The sequence below is a fragment of the Oncorhynchus nerka genome, linkage group LG14, assembly GCF_034236695.1.
Source record: "Oncorhynchus nerka isolate Pitt River linkage group LG14, Oner_Uvic_2.0, whole genome shotgun sequence".
NCBI lineage: Eukaryota > Metazoa > Chordata > Actinopteri > Salmoniformes > Salmonidae > Oncorhynchus > Oncorhynchus nerka.
Window position 1 is genome coordinate 12,496,498 of NC_088409.1, and position 12,457 is coordinate 12,508,954.

The window sequence follows — 12,457 nt, forward strand, 5'->3', positions numbered from 1 at the left end:
TCAGACAGAGGACATGTCCTACGTTAGGAGAAGGACTACAACGCTGTCTGTCAGACAGAGGACATGTCCTACGTTAGGAGAAGGACTACAACGCTGTCTGTCAGACAGAGGACATGTCCTACGTTAGGAGAAGGACTACAACGCTGTCTGTCAGACAGAGGACATGTCCTACATTAGGAGAAGGACCACAACGCTGTCTGTCAGACAGAGGACATGTCCTACGTTAGGATAAGGACTACAATGCTGTCTGTCAGACAGAGGACATGTCCTACATTAGGAGAAGGACCACAACGCTGTCTGTCAGACAGAGGACATGTCCTACGTTAGGAGAAGGACTACAAGGCTGTCAGACAGAGGACATGTCCTACGTTAGGAGAAGGACTACAACTCTGTCAGACAGAGGACATGTCCTACGTTAGGATAAGGACCACAACGCTGTCTGTCAGACAGAGGACATGTCCTACATTAGGAGAAGGACCACAACGCTGTCTGTCAGACAGAGGACATGTCCTACGTTAGGAGAAGGACTACAAGGCTGTCAGACAGAGGACATGTCCTACGTTAGGAGAAGGACTACAACTCTGTCAGACAGAGGACATGTCCTACGTTAGGAGAAGGACTACAACGCTGTCTGTCAGACAGAGGACATGTCCTACGTTAGGAGAAGGACTACAACGCTGTCTGTCAGACAGAGGACATGTCCTATGTTAGGAGAAGGACTACAACGCTGTCTGTCAGACAGAGGACATGTCCTACGTTAGGAGAAGGACCACAACGCTGTCTGTCAGACAGAGGACATGTCCTACATTAGGAGAAGGACCACAACGCTGTCTGTCAGACAGAGGACATGTCCTACATTAGGAGAAGGACCACAACGCTGTCTGTCAGACAGAGGACATGTCCTACATTAGGAGAAGGACCACAACGCTGTCTGTCAGACAGAGGACATGTCCTACGTTAGGAGAAGGACTACAATGCTGTCTGTCAGACAGAGGACATGTCCTATGTTAGGAGAAGGACTACAATGCTGTCTGTCAGACAGAGGACATGTCCTATGTGTAGTGTGAATCCAGATGGAACCGCGGTGAATCCATTGTTTGTCTGCTGACTTCATGACCCCCCCCGACCTTAGCCTTTTGTGATGTCATAACCCTGTGGTATTTGTGGCACAGATCAACCGACTGACGCCAGATTGAACATGCTTTACAGAGGAGACCTTTTACACAAGCTATTCCCGATAACCACTTATCGAAGGAACAACTGATTATTAGCGGTTTTCATGTCATCTCCCCAAGCTGAGGCTCGTTACAGCTGCAATCTGTTACCTCTTTTACAGTCAAACTATAAATATTAAACGGGACTTTCCCCCTTCGTTTTCAGCATCTGTAGTCTTTGCAGTAATTTGATGCGGGTGATCTGTGAATATTAATGCCATTTATGGACCCGTCAGAACAGGTTTGGTGCTAACGTTGCTATGGGACTGGTTGCCATGGGGCAGTGATCAAAGAAACAGAATTCCATTTCTATGGCAGTGATGCAGCTTCGCCTAATCAAACACACTCTGCTGATGATGAAAATAACATGAGGAATGTTGTACACATTAGCAGACGTGCCAACAGGCTATGCCTAACTACACATGGGGATCTGTTCTCACCAGGAAAGGGGGAGTGTGTGTTGGTGTTCTGTGTATCAAAACCAATAGACTGGTTAGGGGAACAGAAGTCTTTTCCTGAGGTGGTTTGATTATCTTCTGGCCATATCATTCTCTTTAGTGATTCTCCTTTCATGCCATTTGTGTTTTAATACATTGCTCTTACAGCAGAAAGATAGACATTGAATTATCACAGTGCTACACAATCTAAACGTATTCCTCTTCAAACAATTCAAACAGCTGATCTTTCTCCATTTATGACCATTTTGAAACAGCTATACAGCTATACGACAAAATCTCTGTCACCATCAGAACACAACCAATCACAACCCTCTCTCAATCAGAACACAACCAATCACAACACAACCCTCTCCCAGTCAGAACACAACCAATCACAACACAACCCTCTCTCAATCAGAACACAACCAATCACAACACAACCCTCTCTCAATCAGAACACAACCAATCACAACACAACCCTCTCTCAATCAGAACACAACCAATCACAACACAACCCTCTCTCAATCAGAACACAACCAATCACAACCCTCTCTCAATCAGAACACAACCAATCACAACCCTCTCTCAATCAGAACACAACCAATCACAACACAACCCTCTCTCAATCAGAAAACAACCAATCACAACACAACCCTCTCTCAATCAGAACACAACCCTCTCTCAATCAGAACACAACCAATCACAACACAACCCTCTCTGTCAGAACACAACCAATCACAACCCTCTCCCAGTCAGAACACAACCAATCATAACACAACCCTCTCCCAGTCAGAACACAACCAATCACAACCCTCTCTCAGTCAGAAAACAACCAATCAAAACCCTCTCTCAGTCAGAACACAACCAATCATAACACAACCCTCTCTCAGTCAGAACACAACCAATCAAAACCCTCTCTCAGTCAGAACACAACCAATCACATCCCTCTCTCAGTCAGAACACAACCAATAACAACCCTCTCTGTCAGAACACAACTAATCACAACCCTCTCTCAGTCAGAACACAACCAATCACAACCCTCTCTCAGTCAGAACACAACCAATAACAACCCAGCCCTCTCAGTCAGAACACAACCAATCACAATCCTCTCTCAGTCAGAACACAACCAATCACAATCCTCTCTCAGTCAGAACACAACCAATCACAATCCTCTCTCAGTCAGAACACAACCAATCACAACCCTCTCTCAGTCAGAACACAACCAATCACAACTCTCTCAGTCAGAACAAAACCAATCACAACCCTCTCTCAGTCAGAACACAACCGTACTGTATCACTTCCGGTACAGGATGACCTCCCAAACAGCACAGCAACCTTCCTTCCTTCCAGCCAAACCCCAGCCCTCCTTACACCGGCCCCAATGACTTCACTTACCCAATGAAATCATTCCCAATTAAGGAGTGACTGAAGAAACCTTTCTAATCTGTGAAGAGATCGCTGCAAATATGACTTTACTCACACGGTTGTTTGTTGACCAACTGACAGACCTTCCCACTTGACACTAACTTGTTTTGGAACGATCTTTCGGGGGAAACATCCACGTTGCAAACAAAGCTTCAACTTGACATCCAAAAGAGTTTCAAAGAAACACAAAGCAACACTGTACACTGTACTAATTAATGTACCAACCCTGTACATCAGTAATCAGTGTAATGAATGTACCAACCCTGTACATCAGTAATCAGTGTAATTAATGTACCAACCCTGTACATCAGTAATCAGTGTAATGAATGTACCAACCCTGTACATCAGTAATCAGTGTAATTCATGTACCAACCCTGTACATCAGTAATCAGTGTAATTAATGTACCAACCCTGTACATCAGTAATCAGTGTAATTCATGTACCAACCCTGTACATCAGTAATCAGTGTAATTAATGTACCAACCCTGTACACCAGTAATCAGTGTAATTAATGTACCAACCCTGTACATCAGTAATCAGTGTAATTAATGTACCAACCCTGTACACCAGTAATCAGTGTAATTAATGTACCAACCCTGAACATCAGTAATCGGTGTAATTTATGCGCTGCTGATTGGTCAAATTGGCCAATATAAAACAAACATATCCCGCCCAAAAACTTGATGAAGGACTCTTTGTCTGTGTAATGAGATCTTCTGGCCTAGTTTAACTTTCTAACTTTGTGTTGTTTGTGTGCGTGTGTGCGTGCGTGTGTGTGTGTGTGTGTGTGTGTGAGTGAGTGAGAGAGGAAGAGAGAGAGAGAGAGAGGGAAAGAAAGAAAGAGAGAGAGAGAGAGAGAGAGAGAGAGAGAGAGAGAGAGAGAGAGAGAGAGAGAGAGAGAGAGAGAGAGAGAGAGAGAGAGAGAGAGAGTGTTTTGGGGATTGAATTGGATAGCGTGTACCCTTGTGTTTCAGGTGTGAAGTGTTTTGTGGATTCAACAGGATTGTGTGTCCCCCCTTGTGTTTCAGGTGTGTGACTCTGACACTATGCTGGATCCTGCGTCCTCTGTGGAGATGGTGAAGGTTCTGGAGGAAGACCCCATGGTGGGAGGAGTGGGAGGAGACGTCCAGGTAATGTCTCCATTGTTATTGACTAGTCTGTATGTCTGAGACTGTGTTCTTCTAGCCTGGTACCATACTGTAGGTGCTGAAACCAGCTCCAGTCTTCTGTTGATAGAATACTAGTGTTGGGTTCAGCACAGTGGAGTCTGCTGAGGGGAGGACGGCTCATAATAATGTCTGGAATGGAGTAAATGGAATGGCAGCAAACCATGTGTTTGATGTATTTGATACCATTCCACTCATTCCACACCAGTCATTACCACGAGCCCCGTCCTCCCCAATTAAGGTGCCTCCAACCTCCTGTGGTTCAGCACCTACAGTACATACGGCATGGATACAAAGCTAGGGTTGTCCAACTGCTTTCAGAGATGTACTGGGTGTGCAGGTGGGTCATCTAACCCAGTGGATACTGCTGAGGGGAGGACGGCTCATAATAATGTCTGGATTAGGGTTATGGACTGAATGAAATGGTATCAAACACATGTAGGCTGAGAGAATCTTCAGAGTTGCTCCGGGTTAAGCTGAGAGAATCTTCAGAGTTGCTCCGGGTTAAGCTGAGAGAATCTTCAGAGTTGCTCCGGTTAAGCTGAGAGAATCTTCAGAGTTGCTCGGGTTAAGCTGAGAGAATCTTCAGAGTTGCTGAGAGAATCTTCAGAGTTGCTCCGGTTAAGCTGAGAGAATCTTCAGAGTTGTTCGGGGTTAAGCTGAGAGAATCTTCAGAGTTGCTCCGGTTAAACTGAGAGAATCTTCAGAGTTGCTCCGGGTTGAGCTGAGAGAATCTTCAGAGTTGCTCCGGGTTAAGCTGAGAGAATCTTCAGATTTGCTCCGGTTAAACTGAGAGAATCTTCAGATTTGCTCCGGGTTAAACTGAGAGAATCTTCTCACCCTGTGGTTTATTAACCAATGTAGTGATGTTGATGCCTTTTACGACCCACATCTAGAAGCTACAAAGAAATAAACACAAACCTAGTAAAAGTATTTTGATAGCTTTTTCAACAAGTAAGCTTCAGTGCATAAAATAAAGCTTTAGTGCTTTCTTTTATGATCCTGTAAAGTATTCTGGACAAGAGTAAGAGTCATGGTTAAGCCTACACTGTTGTTGAGGACCAAATTTGCCCTTATTTAATTTAAAGTTCCCTGAATACCAAATAATACCAACTATAAAAATGCATCTACACAACAGGACATTCCTCGACAAAATTGAGTTAGCCAATACCTTAGGCTTACATTGATTACTCTCGTGAGAATTCTACACAATAGCAGGTTGATAGGTGGAACTTTTGTAGGAGCTCTGGGAGAGTTGATAGCATTTTCTTTTGCTAATTAGGGGTCCTTAAACCAATTGCCCACGATTGTGCCGTTGGTTGCTATGCTAATACTATAGAATGTGTTTACAGTAGTTGTTAACCAACTTTAAATACCCTGACCTTATGTGTTTTTCTTCCTCCACAGATCCTGAACAAATACGAGTCCTGGATCTCATTTCTTAGCAGCGTCCGTTACTGGATGGCCTTCAACATCGAGCGAGCGTGTCAGTCCTACTTCGGCTGCGTCCAGTGTATCAGCGGACCACTGGGAATGTACAGGAACAACTTGCTCCACGAGTTCATAGAGGATTGGTACAACCAGACCTTCATGGGCAGCCACTGTAGCTTCGGCGATGACCGCCACCTCACCAACCGCGTGCTGAGCCTGGGCTACGCCACCAAGTACACGGCCCGGTCCAAGTGCCTGACCGAGACCCCCATCACCTACCTGCGCTGGCTGAACCAGCAGACCCGGTGGAGTAAGTCTTACTTCAGAGAGTGGCTCTACAACGCCATGTGGTTCCACAAACACCACCTCTGGATGACCTACGAGGCTGTCATCACCGGGTTCTTCCCCTTCTTCCTCATCGCCACGGCGATACAGCTGTTCTACCAGGGGAGGGTCTGGAATATCCTTCTCTTCCTGTTGATCGTCCAGGCGGTCGCCCTCATCAAGTCCTCCTTTGCCTCTTGCATGAGGGGCAACATCGTCATGGTCTTCATGTCCTTCTACTCAGTGTTGTACATGTCCAGTCTGCTACCGGCCAAGATGTTCGCTATCGCCACCATAAACAAGGCTGGCTGGGGCACGTCAGGGAGGAAGACGATCGTGACTAACTTCGTAGGGCTCGTTCCCATATCGGTCTGGTTCACCATCCTCTTCCTTGGCATTATCTATACGGTTGTCCAGGAAACCAGAAAAGATTTTCCTTTTCCAGACTCTGAAAAGATAGTCTTAATCGTTGGTGCGATAGTGTACGCCAGCTACTGGGTCATGCTCTTGACGTTGTACATGGTACTGATCACTAAATGTGGCAAGAGGAAGAAAGAACAGCAGTATGATATGGTGCTGGATGTATGACATCTTCCTCCTTTCCTCCTCCTCCTCCCCCTCCTCCTCCACTGAAACTCCTCGATTGGGTCTTAAACGCCACTCTATTTCCTGTGTAGTGCACTACTTTTGACCAGGGTCCATACAGGGTTCTGGTCAAAAAGAGTAACAGACTTTTTCCGGATCAGGGTGCAGTTCGAGACGCAGACATTCTCCCTCTCAACGTTTACAAAGTGAAGAATCTCAAACTGCTCATTGATTGTTGGACTCTCGGCAGGTGACGTGAAGTGACGATGCCAGAAGAGCGATATCATTGCTGCTGCGACTGACTGCAACAAGAAACTTCAGATATTTCCTTCTGAAATATTATGATGATGAGGTAAAAAACCACTTGTTGGTGATGTGTTTTGCCAAATGGAAAACCACCAAATGGACATCCTGTTTTTTCCACATAGATACACAGAGATGATATGCATAATGTCCTATGCACTTTTACGTCTCACTCCCATTGTGCATAATGCTTGACAGAGTCATTTGAAGATGAAATACCTCAGTGGTTATGCTTTTCATTGTATGAGTGAGTGATCGGGATGCACCCAGAAAATGGCTCGTTCTTGATTATAACATAATTTATGATGTTTTTTGGTCATATTTGTTCTCTCTTTTTTATACACAGTTGTTAATGAAAGTCAAAGCTGGAATTTCTCAGTTCTTTGGCCATGCTGTATCTGTTGACTTGTTACTTTGTAATTTACACATTATATTTTAATGCCTTTTTATATAGACTTTTTTAAATTCTATTTTTGCTTTAATAAACACCAAAGATTCTTTATTTTCATTCATTTTTTATATAAAATGGAGAGAAAAAAATGCATTGTGCATTCAACTGTGTGTATCTGACCAAAAATGTGAAGTTAACAGCTGGGTTTTTGTCTGCAATGATAACAATAAAATGCAATTCTAGGGATAAGTTATTGAATACAAGAAGGGTGATTAACCTGTGTTTTTTTTATGTACATTGAAAGAAAACCAGCAATATTTATAAGAACATTCTGTGGTTTATAGATAATGATATATTTGATGATATACATTTCATAATAGACCTTATAGAGACCATCGTTGGTTGTGGAGAGGTAGCCGTTCTGCAGGATTTTGCTCCAGCCCTAATCTTAACATAGCCTTTCGCAAATCTAAATTAGCAAGACAGCACAAACAGATCTGGGACCAGGCTAGCTCTAACACACTCTCATCTACTGATCAGCACAAACTGATCTGGGACCAGCCTAGCTCCAACACACTCTAATTTACTGATCAGCACAAACTGATCTGGGACCAGGCTAGCTCTAACACACTCTAATCTACTGATCAGCACAAACAGATCTGGGACCAGGCTAGCTCTAACACACTCTAATCTACTAATCAGCACAAACTGATCTGGGACCAGACTAGCTCTAACACACTCTAATCTACTGATCAGCACAAACTAATCTGGGACCAGGCTAGCTCTAACACACTCTAATCTAATGATCTGCACAAACTGATCTGGGACCAGGCTAACTGTTACTGCAGGGCAGGAGCAAAAGCCTGCCACGCAGTATCTCTTCAGGCGGCGGTTTTGACCACCTCTTGCCTTACTGTAGGACTTCCTGAAATAGGATTCAAGGTTTCATACGAGTTCACATGAGGACATTCGTCACATGATGCATTCTGAAAATTGTATAAACAATGCGTTAATCCACATCAGATTAAAATCCCAAAAGATACATTTTCGCAAAAATGTAATGATCTATTCCAGAGTATTGATTATTGATTATTGACTCTTTAGAGAGTTTAAGAACACATTTTAATCCATTTTATTAGAATTGATCAGACCGAATATTGAACCGTGACTTTGGGATCATGGGTAGTATTATCCTGAAGCACTTTTGTGTTGTGCCAAAAAATAAATAAATAATGTCTTTCTATGTCTAGAAAGTTGTCATCATTGATCTGTAATACTACTTCTGTCATAATGAATATGTGTGACTCCCTCGTGTCTTATAACACTGATGGTCAGTAAAACACACTTGTTTGCACATAAAATGAGACATTCTCACTAGTGTAGTAGTGTTAGTTTACAATGGAGGATGTTGCTGTTTGGCTGCTGTTGTGTTTTATTGTTTCAATGGAGAATAGAGGGCCTTTCTCCAGACAAGTATCACGGGGTGGAGAGTTGCCATGGCAGAGAAGCTTATTTATTGTACACACAAACGTTTTAGTATACTGTAGCAGAGTAGTGAAATCAGTCGTCTAGACTTGGCCATTCCATAAGAATCCTCTCACTGATCTTCCCAGGTCATCCAGGAGGTTCACTTTGAATGAAATACATCACACGGTATTAATAGGGAAGATTTTTATTTTTCTTAAAGCAGAATTCTCCCACAGAATTCTCCCACAGAATTCTCCCACAGAATTCTCCCACAGAATTCTCCCACGGAATTCTCTCACGGAATTCTCCCACAGAATTCTCCCACAGAATTCTCTCACAGAATTCTCACACAGAATTCTCTCACAGAATTCTCCCACAGAATTCTCTCACAGAATTCTCCCACAGAATTCTCCCACAGAATTCTCTCACAGAATTCTCTCACAGAATTCTCTCACAGAATTCTCTCACAGAATTCTCCCACAGAATTCTCTCACAGAATTCTAACTCAATACTCTATTACTCAAGACAGCCCCTTCCAGAGTACAGAACTAGGTTATTACTCAAACAATATGACATGTTCAAGTCCTCCTAGACTAACATTGGATTGAACACCTGCTGTTAAAATCCTCCTGAGTGCTGCTGTATTTCTGTCCAGTTTCCAACATGGCTCCCAAATGACCCAAGTCAAGAAGAGTACACTATATAGGGAATAGGGTTCCATTTGTGATGAAAACTCTTGTCTGGTCTCAGACCATAAGGGAAAACTGGAACCGCAACATTGTACTATACCACTTTCAACAGGTGGTAAAAACAGAAATCCAGCTTCTTCCTGGTTGGTTGGGTCATGGAAAGAAAAACAGACAGATCGGATTCTCAGCAAACAGCAAATATATATGTTGAAGAGGGTGGGGCTTAAGCTACATGTGAATTCTCTCAGTACTGCACAGCCACCAAGCCAGCTGTGTTTTCTCTGTCTAGCTACCTCACTGTAGTAACAGGCCGAGAGACCCAGTCATACATCCAGAACGGCACATGTGGGCAACATCGGAGCCAAGTCCCCCAGTGAGTCACACCTGGGTTCAAAAACTATCCGAAATCCTTATACATACTTTGTCTATGTTTGATTGAGCTTGCCTGGCAAAATGGAACCAATGTAATCATTCCAAAAGTGTAAAGCCCCGCCCATCGGGCACTCCAGACAGGCTAAAGCAAACACTGAAAGTATGTGTAAGATTTGGAATACTACTTGAACCCAGGGTCTGCAGTGCGTCAGCAGTGAAACGCCATTCCCAGCTTTGCCAGAGGCATTAAAGTAGCGCTCAGAGCTGGAGCCATTCCCCTCTGTCTGTGGGAATGAATGTATGTAACTCATGTCATGTTCTCCTGCATGCAGAGCTCCAGTTCTTGGTCAGAGCTGCCAGACTCTGCACAGTGGAATCATTAGCAGTACAGCTGATACATACACCATGAGGATCTGTGGGACTGAATAACTCAACCATTCTAGAAGCCATTGAGACTCTAAAGAACACATTGGCTGTTGTGAATGTTCTAGATGTGAAGAGTTTAATTCCAAAACGCTACAGTGGAGCAAAAAAGTATTTAGTCAGCCACCAATTGTGCAAGTTCTCCCACTTAAAAATATGAGAGAGTCCTGTAATTTTCATCATAGGTACACTTCAACTATGACAGACAAAATTAGAAAATAAAATCCAGAAAATCACATTGTAGGATTTTTTTATGAATTTATTTGCAAATTATGGTGGAAAATAAGTAATTGGTCACCTACAAACAAGCAAGATTTCTGGCTCTCACAGACCTGTAACTTCTTCTTTAAAAGGCTCCTCTGTTCTCCACTCGTTACCTGTATTAATGGCACCTGTTTGAACTTGTTATCAGTATAAAAGACACCTGTCCACAACCTCAAACAGTCACACTCCAAACTCCACTATGGCCAAGACCAAAGAGCTGTCAAAGGACACCAGAAACAAAATTGTAGACCTGCACCAGGCTGGGAAGACTGAATCTGCAATAGGTAAGAAGCTTGGTTTGAAGAAATCAACTGTGGGAGCAATTATTAGGAAATGGAAGACATGCAAGACCACTGATAATCTCCCTCGATCTGGGGCCCCACGCAAGATCTCACCCCGTGGGGTCAAAATGATCACAAGAACGGTGAGCAAAAATCCCAGAACCACACGGGGGGACCTAGTGAACGACCTGCAGAGAGCTGGGACCAAAGTAACAAAGCCTACCATCAGCAAGGGCATTGAAGATGAAACGTGGCTGGGTCTTTCAGCATGACAATGATCCCAAACACTCCGCCAGGGCAACAAAGGAGTGGCTTCGTAAGAAGCATTTCAAGGTCCTGGAGTAGCCTAGTCAGTCTCCAGATCTCAACCCCATAGAAAATATTTGGAGGGAGTTGAAAGTCCGTGTTGCCCAGCAACAGCCCCAAAACATCACTGCTCTAGAGGAGATCTGCATGGAGGAATGGGCCAAAATACCAGCAACAGTGTGTGAAAACCTTGTGAAGAATTACAGAAAACGTTTGACCTCTGTCATTGCCAACAAAAGGAATATAACATAGTATTGAGATAAACTTTTGTTATTGACCAAATACTTATTTTCCACCATAATTTGCTAATTAATTAATAAAAAATCCTACAATGTGATTTTCCGGATTTTTTGAATAGTTGAAGTGTACCTATGATGAAAATTACAGGCCTCTCTTTATTATTTTTTATGTTTTATTTAAACTTTATGTACCGTTCAACGTCATCTACCATTCAACGTCATCTACCATTCAACGTCATCTACCATTCAACGTCATCTACCATTCAACGTCATCTACCATTCAACGTCATCTACCATTCAACGCCATCTACCATTCAACGTCATCTACCATTCAACGCCATCTACCATTCAACGTCATCTACCATTCAACGTAATCTACCATTCAACTACCATTCAACGTAATCTACCATTCAACTACCATTCAACGTAATCTACCATTCAACTACCATTCAACGTAATCTACCATTCAACTACCATTCAACGTAATCTACCATTCAACGTCATCTACCATTCAACGTCATCTACCATTCAACGCCATCTACCATTCAACGTCATCTACCATTCAACGCCATCTACCATTCAACGTCATCTACCATTCAATGTCATCTACCATTCAACTACCATTCAACGTCATCTACCATTCAACGTCATCTACCATTCAACGTCATCTACCATTCAACACCATCTACCATTCAACGTCATCTACCATTCAACACCATCTACCATTCAACGTCATCTACCATTCAACGTAATCTACCATTCAACACCATCTACCATTCAACGGCATCTACCATTCAACATCATCTACCATTCAACGTAATCTACCATTCAACACCATCTACCATTCAACGTAATCTACCATTCAACACCATCTACCATTCAACGGCATCTACCATTCAATGTCATCTACCATTCAACGGCATCTACCATTCAACGTCATCTACCATTCAACGTCATCTACCATTCAACGTCATCTACCATTCAACGTAATCTACCATTCAACGTAATCTACCATTCAACGTAATCTACCATTCAACACCATCTACCATTCAACGGCATCTACCATTCAACGTCATCTACCATTCAACGTCATCTACCATTCAATGTCATCTACCATTCAACATCATCTACCATTCAACA

At 43.1% G+C, this 12,457-nt stretch overlaps 1 protein-coding gene across 1 annotated transcript; it reads left to right on the forward strand.

The window, feature by feature from the left end:
* The first annotated feature begins 1,603 nt into the window (after positions 1-1,603).
* On the forward strand, positions 1,604-8,521 carry has2 (hyaluronan synthase 2). The gene is made up of 2 exons (XM_065027430.1): positions 1,604-4,206; positions 5,650-8,521. The coding sequence occupies exons 1-2, from the start codon at positions 4,123-4,125 to the stop codon at positions 6,583-6,585; spliced, it is 1,020 nt and encodes a 339-aa protein (XP_064883502.1). The 5' UTR covers positions 1,604-4,122; the 3' UTR covers positions 6,586-8,521.
* Positions 8,522-12,457: the final 3,936 nt, after the last annotated feature.

Coding starts and splice junctions, on each gene's coding strand:
- has2 (XM_065027430.1), top strand. CDS start 4,123: ATGCTGGATCCTGCGTCCTCTGTGGAGATGGTGAAGGTTCTGGAGGAA. Junction 4,207..5,649: donor GAGTGGGAGGAGACGTCCAG/GTAATGTCTCCA, acceptor CTTCCTCCACAG/ATCCTGAACAAATACGAGTC.